The sequence below is a fragment of the Manis javanica genome, chromosome 18 (assembly GCF_040802235.1).
Source record: "Manis javanica isolate MJ-LG chromosome 18, MJ_LKY, whole genome shotgun sequence".
Taxonomy (NCBI): domain Eukaryota; kingdom Metazoa; phylum Chordata; class Mammalia; order Pholidota; family Manidae; genus Manis; species Manis javanica.
In genome coordinates, this window is record NC_133173.1 from 3,098,035 (window position 1) to 3,118,080 (window position 20,046).

Here is a 20,046-nt window from a genome sequence, read left to right on the forward strand (position 1 = left end):
TGTCCGCCTCGACTGTCTGGCCTCCACGATGCTGCTCCCAGCGTGGAGCACCGTGCCGGCTCATGGCTTTTTAATAAATATTTACTGAGTGAATGTTGAGTGCTGGGCTTAATCCTGCATATTTTTGAACTGCAAAGTCCAGACAAAGTCTCTCCCATCCCTCTGTCTCCTGCTCGTGTGGATCAGCTGGATGGACAGATTATCCAAAGACCTTTACCGCTGAACCTCTACAGCTTCTAGGGCATGATGGTGCATTTACAGAATGTTCTTGTCATTCACTGGGGCATGGGCTCTCCTGGGGTCATGTAGTCTGTCGAGGACCAGCTTCAGTGGGGAGGGGGGCTGGGAGCACATGACAGTGTCACCTTGGTGAGAGGGGAGTCGAGGTGGTGGGTACGGGGGCAGAGAGTGTGCGGGCCTCATGTGGTGGGTTGTTTTTTTGGTAGTGACACTTGTCCAGTGATCAGGACTGGGGGAAAAGGCTGTGTGGTACCACCTTGGACCTGTGGGCTTAGAAGGTCACCACCAAGTTGGGGTGTGGGGCAGAGCTGCAGGGCTGGGGTTCCCGGTGGGAAGCCGTCTGCTGTGCCTGGAATGAGTGCTGCCTCCCCCTCTTACCTCCCCACCTTTGGACAGATTGTGAGCGAGTAAACCTAGAGGCAAGGGCTGGGATTGGAAAGAAGGGCTCCAGGTGTGCGACTTTGTATCGTGGGCTAGAAATACTTGCCCCTGGCCTGGGTTTTCCCGTGACTACTCCCAGTAGGTAACAGACATCTGACTGCTCTGTCTTGAGCCTAGGCTCTCTCCAGGCTGCGCTCAAGCTCGGACCATGTCTTGCGACACAGGCATCTGGTGCCATTGCTGCTGTCACCATCAGATGCTGGGTGCCTTTGTACTCTTGGGGAGGGCTTCGGAAATTCGAACAGTGACTCAGCTTTAAAACCCACAGGAGCTGGCATGGAAGGGTGAAAGTGGAGAAAGTTAACAATCAGTCTAAAAATATTACTGCTGATTTGGTCTCTTGTACCCTATGAGGCAGCATTAATAAGCTGGAAGCCTCTGCCAGGTCGTCTCCTCCCCGTGCCTTCCCTGCGAGCTGTCTAGCCGACACTGATCCTGCCAGCACGTGAGTGGGGGTGCCACTGCCGCAGGAAGGGCACCCTGGTTGTCTTAGGCACTCAGTTTACAGGGTATGGCTTTGCCATATGCTTGTCACCAGGCTGGAGGCGCTTGGTAAACATATGCCTGTGACCCCTGAGTTGGGGAGGTCAGGACAGGAGCAGCAAAGAAGTCAGGGCCGTGGCGACCACTGAAGGGTGGCTGTGGGACTCCTCTCCCACACGCCCCATGCCCCATAAGCCATCTAGGTTTGTATCTGACATCTGGCCTGCGACATAAGGGACCTGCCACTTCCACTGGATTTTAGGTTATGTGGCTTTCCAGGGGCTGCTTCCCACTGAAGTCAGGAATGAGGGACCCATGGAGTGCCCCCTGTCCTGCCCTCCTTCCTGACCCCTTGCTGGTGGGAACTAGCGCTGCTCATTCAGCAACCTTAGAATAGGGGAAGGATGGTGTCGTGTGCTGAACTGGGAGCAAGAAATTTCCATCTCTTGAAATGAGGTCCCACCTTCCCTGGGAGCATAGTGTGTCTGCTGCTTTCCTTCCTTTGATCTGTAGGTACGCAGAGAGCTGCCTAGCTGGGCTTGTGTGAAGTCGGCCTGTAGAGGGACAGTCAGGCCGCCCGAGGGCACCTGGGCGGGAGCGACACTTCCCAGAAACTCGGCTCCTTCTGGGGGTCGAAGGAACATCAAGCCTCCTGGAATCAGGCCTCTTGATGCTCTTGTCTTCCTGTATCCCCTAGTCAAACCCTTTCTGTATCCTTGACCTCTTTCAACTTAATATTTACAGGAAATTAACGCTTGGAGGTGCTGGCATGACCCAGGTGTGTGGGTTCTGGGGCGGCCTGACTTTATGCTTCTGTGGGATGTCACCCCCTCTCTGGGCCGCCAGTGCAGCCCTTTCCCCTGTTGTTCTGTGGGGTGGGTGTGGGGCTCAGCGAGGCGCTCTCCCTGCTCCTTGCGCTCGCTGTGACGTCTGTGTAGTGGCTGTGGGGACCCGAGCAGATTCTGGGGACGATTGGACAGGGGAGGGCGACTCCTCCATCCCGCCCTCTCCAGGTCGGAGTAGCTCTCTTCAGCCTGCGTCTATATATGTTTACTGCTCTTTGAAGAAAGTATTTGAAGTTAGTGGAATGGTTAATTTTTTAAAATTTGATGTGTCCTATCTGTACTTCTCTCAACACCTGTTTTGGGGATGGGCTGGGTAGAGGTGAGCTAAGGTTTTTTCCCCCAAATTCTGAGTTGCGTCTGAGTCAGCATTGTGTCTGTGAGTCGAATAACCTTGTGGAAAGAGGATAGCTCTTTCCTCAGTAGCAGATTGACTCTATAGGCTGACAGCCCCTTTCTTCCAAGGCTGTTCAGCAAACACTGACCACCTGCTCCCTGCCAGGTGCTGAGCTGACTGCTGTTGGAGTGGGGTGGGTGGTGTGCTGAGAAGGCAGAACTTTACACGTGTGCCTGCAGATATGGCACAAATGTATGTGAGGCTTCAAAAAGCCTGTTTAAGGGAGAATTATTTATCCTTATATGACAGAGACCCCGAAGGTACTCCATTACCTCGCTGACCATTTTTCCCCTGGGAATTCTAGCTTCAACTGTGCTCAATTTCCCTTTTCTGGTTAGATAGTTGCCTTGAAAGTAGCAAAGAAAGTCAAATGGGAATTGACTAGTTTTCCTTCATGTCATTAAAAAACACTTCTGTTTGAAATAATTTCAAATTTACAGAAGTTATAAAATTATATAAGGAACACTGTATTCCCTTTATCCAGATTCTCCTGTTGTTGACATATACCTCATTTATTTGATCATTTGCACATTCCTCCCCCTACTTCTCCCACTCTAACTCTCCCTCCCTCTCTACACACACACACACACACACACACACACACACACTTATATATTTATACACTTGTATAAAAAATAAAATTTTTCTCAATCGGTAAGAATAGAGATATTCTTACATGTACTCATACATAACAAAACAGTTGTCAACTTCAGTCAGTTTAAAATGGATTTAAACCTCTCATTAAGCTATTGTTTGTGTCCCAGTTTTGTCACGAGACCCAGTCATGTCCTTCATAGTGTCTTTCTTTTTCTTCTCTCTGAACAGGTACCCACCCTAAGCAGCAGACCTGATCGCCTTTGTTTTTACTCCGCATATAAGCTTACAAAGTTCCTAGTTGTCTTGAATGTTTTTCAGTGTTCATCTTGTTCTGGCCTTTGCTTTTCTGGAAACTGCTATCCCAGCCCATATCCGTGCCCCTCTTCTTACATTCTTCATTTGTTCCTGGGTGCTGTGTCTCCCCTCTCCTTCACCCCGTCCTCCTCCCACCAGTATTTTCAGAGATCAGGCTCTCTGAGAAATGTCCCGTAGCCACCTGGGTTGGTTTTTCTTCTTGGATGTTAGGTACCATTGTGCTGTAAGAGCTATAATTTTTAGGTCAAGGAAAATTACGACAGGTTTTTGGGGTTTGGTATGGGGAACTGATTAGAAGCTGGAAGTAGCAAGCCTCTGACTTCTCTGGATTAAGGCTTCTCAAACCTTAATGTGCACACTGATCTCCAGGGGGTCCTGTTAAAATCAAGAGTCTGATTCAGAAGGTCTGGAGCGGGGCCCAGGACGCATTTTTAATGAGTTCCTCCAGTGGCAAGGCTCTAGAGAAGTTATAAGCCCTGGATGAATTAGATCCCAAGGCACTGACCTCTGGTAGGTGAGATAGCTTGTCAATAGCTGATGGTCTTAAAGGAATTGAACAAAAGAGAGGTGCCAAGAATATGAAGACAAGAAGATATAATAAAGTCCTGAGTATTAAAAAAAAAATAGTGAACAGTGGTGTATCACAGAAGGTAAAGCTTGGAATCGGGAGGAGTTGGGTCCTGCTCTGCCACCCACTAGCTGTCACTCACACAAACCCTTGCCCCGGGGGCCTTGATTTCCTTTTGTTAAGATGGGGTAGTCACACCTGCTTCTTAGGATTCAGTGAAGATTGTTTACCTGAAAAGCTGACAGTGTCTGGCACATGCTAGGTGCGCAGTGAATGGAAGTTGCTGTTCGTGCCTGGTGGGGGCCGGGCTGAGCCAGTCTGGATGGTAGAGCATATGACTGACCGTGAACTGTGAGTGCCTACGAAGTGCGGGTCACTGTGGCCAAAGTGGTTGTCAGGCATATTATCAGGTGAGAGGAGTGCGACAGGCATGATTCCTGGCTCTGACCCAGGAATTTGACAAGGCCTCAAGATATCTTTGTGGGCATGGTTAGAAATATAAATTCAGGTTAGTTAAGGTAGATGGATTTGTGGCTGTAGAACAGATACACCAGCACAGTGTGAGTGAGAAAAGTGGTCTCCAGTGGCACCATGTTGCTTTTTGACCCTTTCAGATAAACTTTTTTTATATCTTGGGTGAAGACATAGTTTGATAGCCCCTATTTAACATCTTTGACATCCCCAGACACAAGCCCTGGGGCCAGCTGTCTCCTCTAGCGCATTTCTCCCCAGGCAGCTTTATGCTGTGTCTTCTTGGAGTTCCCGACAGTGCACACTTTTCCGGGATTGACACGCAGCCCTGTACGTCGTGCGTCGCTGTGAACGCGTCCTCGGCCTGCCACGCCTCACCTGCCACTTCCCTCGCGTTCATTCCTTGTGTCCATCCTTCCATTTCCCAGTCCTTCGCCTTCTCTGAGGCTCTCAGTATCTGTTCTTGTTGGTTTGTTGTGATCACCGTATGGACGGCCTACCCAGTACCGTAGACGTCACGCATCCCACCCCAGCCACCTGTGGTCGCACAGCCTGCCCTGCCCTCCTCACCGCTTGGCCTTCACTGTCCCCCGCCTCTTGTTTGTCTTGTCTGCCCCTTCATTCCACTGGTAGCTGTTGGCCCGCTCCAGCTGCCGGTGTCTTTCCCCTGGGATGCACGACCCATCCTGTTGCTGTTGCGTCAGCTCTGTTGCCCCATTTCCTCTTCACACCCTCTTTGGGAAACATCACAGCCCTGTGTGGGTACAGCTTCTGTCCGGGCTCTTGAAACTCAGGAGGCATCTCTGAGCCTAAGTCGGCACTCAGCCTCTCAGCTGGGCTCGGGCCAGCCTCCGCCGCCGACCCCACAGCAGCTCTCGAGTGTCTCCCAGTTATCTTCAGGGTAAACTCTAAATGCCTTAGGTGGTTTACAAAGCCCTTTATGATTTGACTGCTGCCTCGTTATTTGCTTCCTAAACTTGTTTTTGGAAAATGTGGAGAGAGAAGAGGCCTTGCAGGGCCACGCTGCCATCTAAGGCTGGTGTGTCTGATGTAGTGGTTTTCAAGGTGCTTTGTGCAGGTTCTGCAGCGCCAGGGAGAAGGCTCACATGAGCCTTCACACCTGCCTTTTCAGGGCGAGCTCCAGGAGCTTTGATTTTGGGTTTCATTGAGGCAGGAGTTAGTCAAGAGCATTTGATCGGTTTGACAGGGATTGTTTCTGATGGGTGTCGGAATCCAAGCACTGAGAGATGCGTAGTTTCAGTGTGCAGGTGAGTGCTTGTGCTGGGGAAACTGCTTTCAAAGTCCTACTTAAAGGACATTTCCTTAAAAAGCAAAGGAATAAACTAAGTAATAAGCTCCTTACCGGATATGGTGCAGCCCTCTCCGGCCCCTGGTGCACACATGTACTGGACTGACTGGAGTCAGAAAGATGGATCACACCAAGTGCGGGCCGGGCACGAGGGTGCAGGCTTGTCAGCACTGGCAGGGATGCAGAACGGAATCATCCCCACTTAGGGAGATGTGACAGCTTCTTTAAAAATTGAGGCTATTTTTGCCACAGTAAAATAAACAAACATATCCACAATATCACCCACACTGAAACCAGAAGTTAAGGGTGTGCCTGCCTTGTCTTACTGAAAGGGAGGCCCTCTGTCTGAAGGAGAGCAGGCGGTCTGACCTTGTGCACAGGCTCTGTCCTGAATGGCGTGTGTGTCGGAGCCCCGAAAGCTTCCCCTTTGGTTTCACGCCTGTAGAGCGATACTCCTCGGGACACACCGCATCCCCACCAGGCACCCATACGGACTTTCACGCGGTTACTAGGGAGGTAGAGCCCGCAGCCTCCCTTTACTGGGTGCTATCACCTCACAGCTGCTTTGAGGTGGATGTTTTCCCCTTCCTTCAGATGAAAAAAAAAATCAGATGAAACGCTCCTCTGACCTTGATGCCGTGTGGGTCCGTGGCAAAGCCGTCTTACTCCTCGGCCTCCTGCCTCGCTGTGGAGCCCTTAGGCCCCCAAGTCCAAGTGTGGAAAATGTTTCTTTCTTCTGCTGTCCACTTTACCTCTCTTCTCTTTTCTGACCTCTGCTTCCCTTGTTTTTGATGTTTGATATTTAAATATTTGTTGTTTGGTGGGTATTATTCTACTGAGAACTTCCCGTATGCTATCTCAATCACTGAACCCTGACAGTTCACAAAACAGTTAGTGTTCCCCCCAGACTGCCTGAGGAAATGGAGACCCACTGCCTGGAGCACACAGCCACCAAGAGGGGTCGGACCCAGGGTTTTCCAGGTTTGTCTTGAGCCGCAGCAGGCCTAACCACATCATTCTGCTTCCGTGCGAAGTGTCTGAAGTTCGGGGCTATACAGAAGAAGATCTGCAGATGCTGGAACTTTGCATAAAGAAACTTCTCAGATGAGGCGGCATGCCTGTGCTGTACCAGACTTTTGGGCAGTGCGGCATGAAATACATAGTGTCAGAAAAGTGGGAGTTCTTCTTATACACGTTGGCAAGCAGGAAGTGTGTGATTTGGGCTTCCTAGTTGTGTGGAAGGTGTCTCCTGAGGCAACATGGGCCATGTGTATCAGACATTAACAGCAGCTGTGCCTGGGGTCCTGGGCATGGAGCTTCCCACTTAAGGCACCGACCCTTACACCTGGGTAGCCGAGGGCAGAAATTATGCTGGTGCCCTTACGGCAGGAAAGGTGTTCTTCAGCATCCTCTGACTGCCGCTAACAGCCCTGGGGGGCCAGTGTGCACCCCAGGTGTGTGCCTGCTCGTTACACCTTGGCTGCGGTGCTCTCGCACTCTTGGTGGTCTTGCCTTCAGGCATCTTGGTGGGTGGCTGTAGGAGGAAAGGGAGGGGCTCTCAGCTGGAAAGAAAACTAAGAGGACATGAGCCTTCCTGTCTTTTTCTTCCTAGTACTGAACATGCTCCACAACCCACTGGGCAGTGTCCTGGGGAAGCCCCCCTTGAGCTTCCTGCCTCTGGACCCCCTTGGACCTGACCTGGTGGACAAGTTTCCAGCACCATCGGCCAGAGGATCCCGCCTGGACACCCGGCCCATCCTGGACTCCCGTTCCAGCAGCCCCTCTGACTCAGACACCAGTGGCTTCAGCTCTGGATCAGATCATCTCTCAGATCTGATTGTATGTAGCTTGCCGGGGAGCGGAGCGAGGAGAGTGCGCGAGCCTGAAGTGGGGTGATGTGCACTGGAACCAGGCTGGAGATGGCATGATGGGAGGAGTGGAGCCTGTCACGGGCACATGCAGAGCAGGACCAAGGATGCCTCGTGTACCCACTGAGCAGTGCGCTCTGGGACTGAGCTGAGGACCATCTTTATATAGTTCAAAAGCTGCTGAGAATCAGTTAATTTTGAAAGTGAATATAGGCGTCCTGGCAGTATTCTGTTTCTTGACCTCTGCACGGCTGTTTTCGTTAGCCTATAAGCAGTACCACTTACATACCTTTACATACCATAGCTCAAAATTTGTGAGCGATGATTTTAAGGATCATGTATTAGCAGTCAGCAGTGTCATCCAGATTTGTCTGACTCTGGCTCCTGTATTTTTCTCACTGACCCCTACCAACTCTGAGTCTGAGGCCATTGTGCGCCTGAAGTCCTGAGAGTGCGCTGGGGTGTCTCGTGTCTGATCTGCAGCTGGGGGTGAGGCGCGGCCCCCCTGGCTAAGTGCGCTTGGCACGTGGGTTAGAGTAGATGAGGAATGAGGGTAGTACGAGTAAACATGGGGAATGGCAGTGAGAAATGACCCTGAAGTGAAATACAGTTTTGGCTGCCTTCTCAGTCGCTTTCTCTCCTGCCAAATCCTCGGAACTGACTGTCCAGTGAACAGAAGGGCTGCTTTCCCTACCCGCCTCCCATCCACGTCTGGGACTGGCGGCAGTGGCTGTGCTTACAGCTTCCCGTTCATGGCGTGACCTTTTGGGGCCCACCTTGTCCCCTGTCAGCCTGTCCTGCAGCGTGAGCACCGGCCTTGGTCTGCCCACTGCCCCTTGGGCTTCTCTGTCTAGGCTGCTTCTAGACGGCTAATGCGGGTCCCTTTGATGCTGTGGGTTGCAGTTCACTCCCCTCTCAAATGGGGTTAGGTTAAGTGTGTCTTCTTCCGTTCATGTTACTTTCTATGGGACACAGTCTTGGACGTTCACCTCATGACAAGCTGTACTGTTTGGGGATTTCGTTTAAAGAACTGTCTCAATACCCTGCCCCAAGGATTAACTGGGGAAGGGAATGACAGACCTCTTGCAGAAGAGGAAACAGGCAGTATTTGAACTTGTGGAAAACACTGAGTCATTGTTGTAGTTTATTTCTTGATAATGTATCATTTTTATCCATTTTATAGTTACACAAATGAATAGTTTTTACATTATGAGTTACATTCTTGACATAAGCTTATGATGAAACCTGTGTTCTCATCCACTTGGTAGAACACAGGACCCTCAGAAAGCATTCCACATCTAGGAATCCGACAAGGATAACACAAAATATAAAGAAGCACCTTGAAGTTTTAATTTATAATTCTGAAAACTTAGAAAATATCTAAATGTTAACAGCAGGGGGAAATAGGTCAGTGAAATGTAGCTTGTTCCTAAATAGAATATCACATATTAATTAAAAATGGTTATTTTAGAAAACACTAGGAATATGAAAAAAAATATCCAAGTGGGGAGAAAAGAACTTGTTTAAATTATAGTATAAGGACTGCTAATCTTAAAAATGCATAGGAAGAAAGTCTGAAAGAAAATATATCAAATTTAATCATTTCTATGGTGGAATTACTGTTTTTATAACAAAACTGCCCTTTAAAATTTTTTTCTTCCTTTTCTTCCCCCAGTCTAGCCTTCGCATTTCCCCTCCTCTGCCCTTCCTGTCTCTGACAGGGGGTGGTCCCAGAGACCATTTAAAGGTGGGCGTCGGGTCCCGGATGGACCAAGAGCAGGCTGCTCTGGCGGCAGTGACTCCCTCGCCAACCAGTGCGTCAAAGAGATGGCCAGGAGCTTCTGTGTGGCCATCCTGGGACCTCCTCGAAGCTCCCAAAGACCCCTTCAGCATAGAGAGGGAGGCTAGGCTACACCGACAGGCTGCAGGTGAGTGTGGCACTGGGCATGCATGAGGCCTGAGGCCTCGTGTTCTGAGAGCAGAAAGTAAGTGACCTTGCACAGACCAGTGAACTGTCTAGAAGAGGACTTGGTTGCTTGTGCATCTCTGGATCTGCAAAGAACGGTGCATTCTGTAGAGAAAGCGTTCATGGGTACAGGCTCTGGAGCCAAACAGAGGACAGCGGCTGTGCAGTGGGGGGTTGGAACCAGCTCTTACTGGTGCTCTTCTGTGGAGGGGTCTCTGTGTTGCTGCTTTTCATCCCTTCCTGGGTGGGTATCTTCAGGAGAAGCCCTGGAAACTGCCCAGAAGTTTGTCTGTCCTCCTCCTGGTTCAAAGACACTAAGATACAACCCGTGCTAGAGCTTTCTTCCCCAAGGCTTCCTGATTGGTATGCATTGGTGGGCACTGAGGGATGCACTGGGCTAGGGCATCCGTTTGTCTGCCTCTAAGGTAAGAGATGCCCCCAGGTGTCCTGGTTTCTCAGGAACGCTTAGCTTCTGTCATTTAAATGACCTTAAATACTTGTGGGATCTGTTTTTCATCGTATATTTAAATGAATTATATAAGCCATCATTTACTGATGCTTTAGGGAGATGCTCACTGGCTGCCGTTTTTAAGGCTCTAGAGTTGATGAATAAGTGATGTTCATTTTTGTCATCCCACTTGTTTCCATAAGCTTCAGTGTGTCTGTCTTTCTGCTTACAGAGCTTTGCTCTTACTCGCGTGGTTTTGGAAGCCCATCTTTGTCCTGTCCCTAGTGCTGCAGTCCTCCTGTGAAATGACATCGCCATGCTTTTGGATGAGACCATTATATCAGCTTCTGGTTGTGCTCACCAAATATTGCTGATGGTGCCCAGTTCCCTGCAGCAGCAGCGCACTGGGCCTGTGCCTCTTGGGGAATGGCCTCTGTGTCATTGTACTGAGTGAAAATGCTTTGTTTCATGGGCTCTCTTCCCCAGTGCTGGAGAAGAGTAAAATGGGCAAGAACTAGCCAGTCCCCACCAGGGCCAGTCTCTGATCTAGAAAGGCACAGACGAGTGGGGACAGGATTCAAGACTGATAGGATGCCGAACTGGTCACTAGGAGCAGAGAGGCCCCTAGAAGTTACCAGGGAAGTCCACAAAGAAGCTAGTTTCTCCTCTATACAGCAGGAGGGGTTCCTTAATGAGGTGTTTGAGGTGTACACATTGATATACACTCAGTACAAGCTTCAAAGTAGGTGTGGACAGACTTGTGTTTGGCATAGATAGGAAGCCGAGGGGTTGGGGGGAAGCCGCGCTCCTGCAGTGTGGACACACAGGAAGGCTCAGAGTCTGTTCAGCTGCGTCGGGGAAGCTCTGGTGACGACAGAGCACGGTTCTGACTTGTGGAACAGTCGTGACATTCTTGTCTTGTTGGGTTACTAGTTGTGGTTTTTATTGTCAGTGTCCTAACTTCAGTGATTGGTGAGTTCAGAGAGAAGACAGGGAAACAGTAGGATGTTCCTATTTAAACATTTTGGGAGAAGGCCCATTTGGACCAGTAAGCCAAAATTGCTCAGTTTACTTCAAAATAACTAGAAATTTAAATTAGTGTTGTAAGCAGTGACTGAATAAAATTACTTAGTGGTTAGCATATCAGTCATATGTTTGAAAATAGCTTGAGTTGTAGTAATCTTTATGCTACACACCTACTGTGCTACCCTCAGGTTTAGTAGAGACAGAGCTAGTGAATTGGGCTGACTTGGCCAGTGGGGTGTGAGGTGTGAGGCCTCTTGCCTTTCAGAGCAGCCAGGCTCAGGCTGTGGCCCTCTGGTTCTCCCTGGACGAATTCACCCCAAGAAGGACAGTGACCCTGTGATTCTTTGACCCTGTCTCTCTTCTGCCAAAGCTGTGAATGAAGCAACCTGTACCTGGAGTGGCCAGCTTCCTCCCCGGAACTACAAGAACCCCATCTACTCCTGCAAGGTGTTCCTAGGAGGTGTTCCTTGGGATATTACGGAAGGTGAGCTGCCTACCAGACCGGCGTCACTGATTGGAGGTGGCACATGACTTTCAGGAGCATGAATTTGGACTTGAGGCCAGTGGCTGGACCTCTCCCTGAGCCCGGGGTGTTCCAGGAGCAACTGAGAGACAGGGCTTCCTAGACACCCTTTGTGCCCTTGTGTCTGGGGCTGACACTCGTCACCTGAGACCAAAGGCCGATTCTAACTGTTGTCAAGGGGGGGTGAGTCTGGGCCAGCACGGGTCACCCTGCGCTTCTTGGGTCCTGGGGAATGGTGCCCCCATTTCTACTGTCCTTCCCCATCTCTTTGCAGCTGGATTGGTTAACACCTTCCGTGTTTTTGGCTCTTTGAGTGTGGAGTGGCCTGGTAAGGATGGCAAGCACCCCCGGTGTCCTCCCAAAGGTAATATGCCTAAAGGTAATACAGACATGGTAGGAGCTTTATTTCCTCCCTCATATGCACGTGCACATGTCACAGCTGCATGCTGGTAACAGGGTTTGTGCACTCTAGAACACAGAACTGAGCTGTCAGCACTTCCCTTCAACTAGCACATCCTTGTGTTTCCTCTGGGCTCATGTCCCTTCTGTCCAAACTTCCTTGTGAAACTTCCTTGCACAACTTCTCTCCAAACGTGAACCCCAGCAGCTTTTCCTCTCAGAATACGGTATTTGAAAATCTTTCCTTGCCTGACCTAATTCTAAGATCCCTTTGGAGACGGCAGGAATAAAGATCAGGCATCTGATTCCTCACTGGTCTGAAATGAGATCCCTTCCCTGTAGAAAGGAGCAGGTGCTATTTTCACTCTGCCCCATCTTCACTGAAAATGTTCTGATGAACTGGACCAACAGTCTCACTAGGCTTTTAAAGCAATACCTCTGTCCCCTGGCAGACTGGTCACAGATGGGCATCTCCCTGCCCATCAGAATGCCTGGCTCTGCCAACCTGAATGTGCCCTGAGTTCTGGGCTGGAGAGCTGTGTGGTTATGAAGGTGTCCCTGTCCTCTCTTGCCAGGGTGGGGCTGCTGCCTTCTTCCCTGGGCCTGGGCCTCCATCCACAGGACTTCTCAGGAATAGGAAAAAATGTCTTACAAATGAGGCCACCTCTGTTGGAGGAGACTCCCTGCTTCAAAACCAAGGCTGAGTAGTAGCCACTTGAGGGACGTTAATGCAGTTTCCCTTTCATTGGAAACAGGGTATGTGTACCTGGTCTTTGAAATGGAGAAGTCTGTGCGGGCGCTGCTGCAGGCTTGTTCCCGTGACCCACTGAGCCCAGATGGCCTGAGCGAATACTACTTCAAGATGTCCAGCCGCAGGATGCGCTGTAAGGAGGTGAGTCAGCACAGCGCCCTTCTGGGTCAGGGTGATGGGCGTTTGTGGCAGTGCATTTCCTGGGGATGGGTCCCCGGGATGGGTGGTCACACAGGCTGCAGGTAAGGATTCCCCCAAGGTGAGGAGGCCGCTTTTCTTGCTCTGCAGTCTTACAACAAAATTCTCCCAAATGTATTTTTAAAAAATGTTTGGAGGCTTAATGTTATATCTGTGCTCCTGCCCATGGAGATCAAAGCCCTTATTCTAGCCAGCACTTCTGTCCCAAACCTGTTGTCTTAGGCATGAAGTTGAAACAGCAGCTTTGTCTGCTTGGACTTAACTGATGACTACAGTTGCTTCCGGGTCCTGCCCTCGGGCTGCGCTCTGACCTCCCAGTCCCTCCTCGCACGCCCATCTGTGGAGCACTTCTTCCTCCAGTCAGGGCTCACTACGTGTGATTAGCTCTTGTGTGCCTTTTCTGTGTCCTTAGCATCACAGGTTTCTAGAATAGATTGTCCTCTGGGAACCTCACTGCATGTGGGCCCTGTATCAGATCTGCCGAATCAGTTTGGGTGAGTTTAAGAATCTCCAATTTAAATAGCCTCCCCAAGTAGTTTTCATAGATGGTGTTTGAGAACTCTTGTCAAAGGAAGTTTTAAGCTCGGGAATCAATGTTGTGTTTAAAAATCTGGTTCCAGATCATATCACTTTTGTGATATTGGACTAGACATATAACGTATCTGAAACTTCATTTCCTCATCTGTAAAATGAGGAATTGAAATGCCTTTTTTAGTAAAAAGATGAGCAGTTGCCAGGGCCTATGGGGAAGGAGGGTGAGCAGGCAGAGCCCACCAGAGTTTCAGGGCAGGGAAACTACTCTGACTGATACTCCAAATGTGGACACATGCCACACATTTGCCAAACCCACACAGAGTGTGCAGCAGGCCCAGGGTGAGCCCGGACGTGAACGCTGCGCGTTGGGTGATAATGCCATGTCACTGTGACCAGTGTACCCCTCAGGGGTGCTGGTAGTGGGGAGGTGGTGCATATGTCGGGGGCAGTGCACAAATGGGAACTCCGTGCTTTCAGCTCAATTTTGCTATGAACCTAAACCTGCTCTAGAAAGAAAAGTCTATTAAAATCTGTAGGGTAATGGGAAAATGCCCATTTTATTGAGATGGTCCCATCAGATTTAAAGTAAACAATCCATGTAATGAGCTGGCTCTTTGTTTCATAGATGTTTCCTGGTGTGTGTCCACGGTTGTCTTAGTGACAGGTTAAAGTCCTCTGGCTGCCTGCAGGGACCCACAACACTACCGTGTTCTCCCTGCGTGGAGCTCATGCAGCCGTCCACCTTCCTGTGTCCAGGACTCAGTGACCATGCTCCTTCCCGTCTGTGCTCTCCCAGTGAGAGGCTGCCGCAGCCGCGACAGATGCCACCCTGCCCGGGGCCCCTGCCGGCAGCTTGCTGCCCCCTCCCCATCACCTTGCAGTGGTTCAGTCTTTCTCTGATGCCCTGACTGCAGCTGCCTGGGTTCACCTGCGTCTCTGATGGCTTCTCCGTGTTCCTCTCCCAACCACTGTAGTCAGCGTCTGACCCCCTCCTCTCTTCTTTCCCACAGCAGATGAATTACCCACTTAGCTTTACACTCATCTTTCTAGTTTCATCTCCTACTTGAGCCCAGCCTTCCTGTGGGGACTTTGGGGTGTCTTGTAATCCTAAACTCTTGTGTTTAGTGTAAGAAAAAGCTTGGTGGTCTCCGGCCCCTATAGACCGACTGTGATACTTCCCCATGGGAGTGGGAAGAGCGGGACGGGCTTGCTCGTCTTCCAGCTGGTGCCCTGCCAGGTGCTGTCCCCAGGCCACGCCACCGTCCAGGCCTGTAATCCCTCAGTCCTGATGTTTCCTCAGGTCCCACCTGGCCCAGGCACTCTGAATTCTGCAGACTCTGCGCTGAAGAATACTGGTCTTGGCCTGCCCTGTGCCCACTGCCACCGGCCTTCTCCAGGCTACCACTGCCCTTTGAACTAGTTTTGCTGGAAATCTCTTCCTACTCTGAGACTTTTTTAAAAGCTCTTTACCTATATTCATCTTCTGAAAACACTCATCTTCTGCCAGTTCCTTCACTGTAGAGTCTCCTGCCTGCAATGCCAGGTCTCGTTGTAGGCTCAGGATTCATAGGCAGAGGCCATGTTCAGCTCCTGCCCTGGTGTCTGTCGTGCTGCTCACACAGCCTCAGTGCTGTGTGGGTGCACTCATGCCACCTCCCCATGTGTTCCCACGGCTCCTGGCACAGCCTTGGATGTGCACCTTGGGCCAGTAGCATCTCATCCAAATACCTCAAGCATCCCCATCCTCTGTCCAGTCCATGCCCTTTAATTTCTCTGTAAATCCTTCCTGTCCAAGGACTCCAGACCATGAGCTCCGTTTATCATTGTCCGTGGCTTGTCGGGACCACATGGATGAAGGTCGTGCAGAGTGCCAGGTTCCTGGACGTGACAGCTGGGTGCTGTTTTCTTGTTCTCCAGGATGAGTGACTGCTGCTCTACCACTTACTTTCACCAGTTAGGACACATGGACCCAGAAAAATTCAATCCCAGTTGCGTGGGGGTGTGCCTGGGACTGGGCAATCATACCTTCTCACCCACCGGATGGGCCGCAGCAGCCCCCCTGTTAGCGTCTGTAAAGCGTGTTATCTCTCCACCTGAGTCTCTCTCTGGCTGCCTGCCGGGGCTGATACACCTTTGGGTGTTTTTCAGGTGCAAGTAATCCCCTGGGTCTTAGCTGACAGCAACTTTGTCCGGACCCCGTCTCAGAGACTCGACCCCAGCAGGACTGTGTTTGTGGGTGCCTTGCACGGGATGCTCAATGCTGAGGCCCTCGCTGCCATCTTGAACGACCTCTTTGGTGGAGTGGTGTACGCTGGGATTGACACGGATAAGCACAAGTATCCCATTGGTGAGTGTCCCACTTCTGCATGGCAAGCTGGTAGCCCCGGGGTCTTGGTAGACCGAGATTGTGATGTTCCCTGTGGGAGCAGAGAAGGAGGCCTGACTCAGGTCTGCAGATGACGTGTCCCAGCAGCACGGTGTCTTTCTCTACATAAGCCAGCAGCACTGACCCTGTTGTACCCACCCCCTCTTCCCACCTCCCATGAAGGGGAAAATTGGATAGGAGACCGTGGGACGTGATAGGAGCTGAAATGAGACAGGAACTTTGGTTGGAAGCTCAGAATTCACAGCCAAACCCGTGCGAGGTAGACAACAGGTAATATTTCATTGAAAGGCCAGGACTTCCCTGAAATTGCCCGATTTCCTTTATTAAGAATTCTTGGAAAGTGGCCTTGTCTAGGGTCAGAGACCAGGTCAGGCTGCAGAAGGACTCTGTGTGACTCAGGCAAGAGTGCGTCATGGCCCCTGCTGTCCTAGCTGAGGCTCTGTGGGCCTCCCTGCTGCATGTTTGGCCAGCCCTTCTGAGAAAGGCGGTCAGTTCCCCAGATGTGGCAGAACAATCTCAGGGCTGGGGTCTGGACGTGGAGCAGCAGAACCTGAATTTTCTGATGAAGACATGGCTAACCCACCTCCCCAGATGCCTGCCTGCCCACCCACACTGCCTCTGGTCAGACAGGGCACTGGGTGCCCGTCATGGCACACAGCAGACAGAACAGGGTCTTCGTAAGTCTGCAGGGCCGCACGGTGCTTAGCAGGACCCCCCCGCAAGGTCCCCAGAGTACCTCCCGGATGGAGGGCTTGCCGCAGGGTCTGCCTTCAGGGGCGCTTTGCTCGGGCTTGACTCTGCTCTGACCCTCACCTGAGCACCGGCCTCCTGCAGGCGTCTCCTCCCCTCCCTTTCCAGGCAGCAAATCCTTCTGCTCCTGAAAGGCTCGTGCCATCTGCTCTGTGACCAGGCTGTCTGATAGCCGCAGCTGGGCACGGCTGGGTGCTTGAAGCGCAGCTGGTGCCCCATACTGAAATGATGTTCTGGGTGTATTGGGTGAACTAAAATATTACTAAAACTCGACTACTGCCCTTTCACCTAGATGTGGCTGCTAGAAAACTTAAAGCTACGTAAGTAGCTCACATCACACTTCTGTCAGGCAGCACTGGGCTAGAAAGAGGGTCTCCTGAGTGTTGAGAGTGGCATCCGGACGGATCTGGTAAAAGGTACATTTGTTCCTTTGTCCCTAGGGTCTGGTCGCGTGACTTTTAATAACCAGCGTAGTTACCTGAAAGCGGTCACTGCTGCTTTTGTGGAGATCAAAACCACCAAGTTCACCAAGAAGGTGAGTGGGCAGGTTTATACCCCCCAGGTGGTCTGGGGGCCCAGGGCAGGTGGGAGACAGGCTGCACCAGTGCTGGGTGTGCTCGCCGCCAGCCTCTTCTTTCTCCCATTCTGCTTTGCGCAGGTTCAGATTGACCCTTACCTAGAAGATTCTCTGTGTCATATCTGCAGTTCTCAGCCTGGTCCTTTCTTCTGTCGAGATCAGGTGAGTCCCCTGGGCACTTGGGGTGTCTAAGAAGGTCCTGCCTCAGTTAAGAATGGCCGCCACGCCTGTCTTGCAGAGTATCGGTGCTCTCAGGCGCCTGGCGGCTGTCTGGGAGCACAGAGGAGGCAGGGCAGACCAGGGGCACACTGACAGCCTGACCCAGAACTCTCGGGAAGGCTTGTCAATTGAGTCTTGATCTGGCCTTCTCCTTTCCTGGCACGTTGGTTTGGCACGCGGGGCAGCCCCATTGCTGATACTCTGCATTTTGAGGCTGGTAGGAACCTGGGTGGGTGTGGCCAGCAGTGGCTGTGAACCAGGCACTGTTCTAACTGGGGCCTTCTAGATTGATTTCTCCTGTTCGAAGACACCTTTACTTCTGAACCTCTGGACTGTTCCAATATTTGTACCCACAGTTGTCAGAAACAGGCAGAAAATAGCACAGCAGCTTTGGTCATGTGATTGCAGATCTGGGTATGGGGGCTTCTGCTGCTCAGAAGCTAATGTCTGTGTACGTCACCTGAGGATCTTGCTTAAATGCGATTCCCATTCAGTGGGCGGAGGGGCCCTGCCACCTGTGTTTCTGACATGTGTCCAGCGGCGCCAGAGTTGCAGGTGCTGTACGTTGACAGGCGTTGGGGGCAGCTCGGGGCCTGTTCAGACCCCAGCAGTCCGTCCATGCTCGGTCTTCGCAGTGGTGCTGTGGCTCCGTGGCGGAGTCTCTGGGAGATGGTTGTTAAATGGTGCCTTTGAAGTGGGGTGCAGAGCAAGCTTGGGTGACTGGTGAGCCTCTGCTGTCAGGCTTCTGTAGGCCCGTGTCTTTCACAGATGATCCCCTTATCGGATAATTGCTCAGGTTAGTGCCTTGCCTGTGGTTACACAGCCAGCAAGACATGGGACCAAGACTGAGGTACAGGCCCCGTCACCTCTCCTCAGTGTGAAGAGGAAGGCCTGGTGCCTCGCTTTGGGATCTGAGCCACTGTTTAACCGTCTCCTGTCTTAGCAGCCATGTGACACAACCACTCTGGTGGGCGAGAAGGGCTGGGGACCAGAAAAGCAGCTGTAGCTGGCAGGGGAAGCTGACGTAGTCTCTGAGTGCTGGGCAGCATCTCTGACTAAGGCAGGGCGCTTAGTGTACTTGCCGTGGTGGCGCAGGCTCCGGTAGGGGTGAGAGCGTTCCCTGAGCCCATGTCCTGACCCCGCAGAGGCCGTCTGGAAGCCCCAGCCCCTCTCAGCTCGGGCTGCAGCTCCGGCTCGTGCTGACACGCATGCCTCCTCCTCCCCCCGCCCAGGTGTGCTTCAAATACTTCTGCCGGAGCTGCTGGCACTGGAGACACAGCATGGAGGGTCTGCGTCACCACAGCCCCCTGATGCGGAACCAGAAGACCCGGGATGCCAACTAGAGGAGCTGGCCTTGCCCGCCGGCCTGTTTCGCCCAAGGCAGGGAGGTCAGGCAGTAGCCTGCACCTCCTGCCACTGGCGACCAGGAAGCTGGCTTCCCGAGGACAAGGGAAAAATCGTAGTCACCTTTGCACTTGCTGAATCTGTCTTTGTTTCTGCACTAATTAATGCACAATGAGTTTTGTCGGGTTTTGTTTTCAGGGGCTGTGCCAAGGCAAAGACCTTCTGGCCCAGCTCCAAGTGACTCTGTAGTTTTCCCAGATTTTAGTTCCTCATTTTGCCAATGAAAAGCAAAAAAGAACTACGTGTCCAGAAGGTATTGACAGGACGCCTACAACTAGGTTTATTTATTAAAGCGCTTTTCTACATTCCTCGCAATACTGGTGGTGATGATGCGCAGGCCCGGTTGGTCTCACCCTTGCAGTTGCCATACAGTGCCTTTCCATTTATTTACCCCCACCTGAACGGCATAAACTGAGTGTTCAGCTGGTGTTTTTTACTGTACACAACAAGGAGACTTTGCTCTTCATTTAAACCAAAATCATATTTCATATTTTACGCTCGAGGGTTTTTACCGGTTCCTTTTTACACTCCTTAAAACAGTTTTTAAGTCGTTTGGAACAAGAGATTTTTTTTTTTTTCTTTCCTGGCAGCTTTTAACATTATAGCAAATTTGTGTCTGGGGGACTGCTGGTCACTGTTTCTTACAGTTGCAAATCAAAAGTATTTGCAACCAAGAAAAAAAATTTTTTTGGATTTGAAACTGGACCGGATAAACGTGTTTGAGCGGCTGCTCTATATAGTTTTAATGGTTTATTGCACCTTCTTAAGTTGCACTTATGTGGGGGGGAGGGTTGATAGAAGTTTTTAATCACAAAGTCAAAGGACTTTTTCTTTTTGTAACTGAGCTACAAAGGGCTGCTTTTTGGTGGGGCAGGTGAAGGCTCACAGGGGCCCTTTCTCTTAGAGGGACAAGTACCCTTCCCTTCCCTTCTCTCATTTCAGAAATGTATGAAGCAACAGTTGCAGTCACTGAAATGCTACTGGAATTTGAAAACTTGACTTTTTTTTCGTTTTTTAAAAAACAAAACTACTTGCCCCTCTTTGGGAAGCCGTGTGCCAAAGAACCAGTGTCATGACCCCCCCCACCCCCGCTGAGCTGACGCGGCATCGTCGCATATCCCAGCTACTCTGTGGGTTTGTGAAGCTGTGTGAAGTCTCTACCTCATTGTCGTGTATGCGGGCAAGACTGCGCTCTCCTACAGGTGTGCGGGGTAAGCTGTGGTGTAGTTTTTTTGGCACATAATAAACACGTTGCAGCAGAGTTCCGGTTTTGTTTCTGTCTCTGAAGTGTGGGAACAAGAGGGAGGTGGGGTAGTAAGATTCCAGAGGGAAAG

At 51.0% G+C, this 20,046-nt stretch overlaps 1 protein-coding gene across 7 annotated transcripts in view; it reads left to right on the forward strand.

Moving 5' to 3' along the window:
• The window catches only part of CPEB1 (cytoplasmic polyadenylation element binding protein 1), a 101,949-nt gene extending 81,976 nt beyond the window's left edge, over positions 1-19,973 (forward strand). For 5 of the 7 annotated variants that reach the window (XM_073227059.1, XM_037000662.2, XM_073227062.1 and 2 more), the window contains 9 exons: positions 7,276-7,502; positions 9,207-9,459; positions 11,342-11,455; positions 11,769-11,873; positions 12,649-12,785; positions 15,525-15,723; positions 16,953-17,047; positions 17,171-17,251; positions 18,541-19,973. In XM_073227059.1, the coding sequence (XP_073083160.1) occupies positions 7,276-7,502; positions 9,207-9,459; positions 11,342-11,455; positions 11,769-11,873; positions 12,649-12,785; positions 15,525-15,723; positions 16,953-17,047; positions 17,171-17,251; positions 18,541-18,651 (1,322 nt within the window). In that variant the 3' untranslated portion in view covers positions 18,652-19,973. The remainder of the gene's footprint in view (positions 1-7,275; positions 7,503-9,206; positions 9,460-11,341; positions 11,456-11,768; positions 11,874-12,648; positions 12,786-15,524; positions 15,724-16,952; positions 17,048-17,170; positions 17,252-18,540) is intronic. The other 2 variants (XM_073227060.1, XM_073227061.1) reach the window with 1 other exon arrangement.
• Positions 19,974-20,046: the final 73 nt, after the last annotated feature.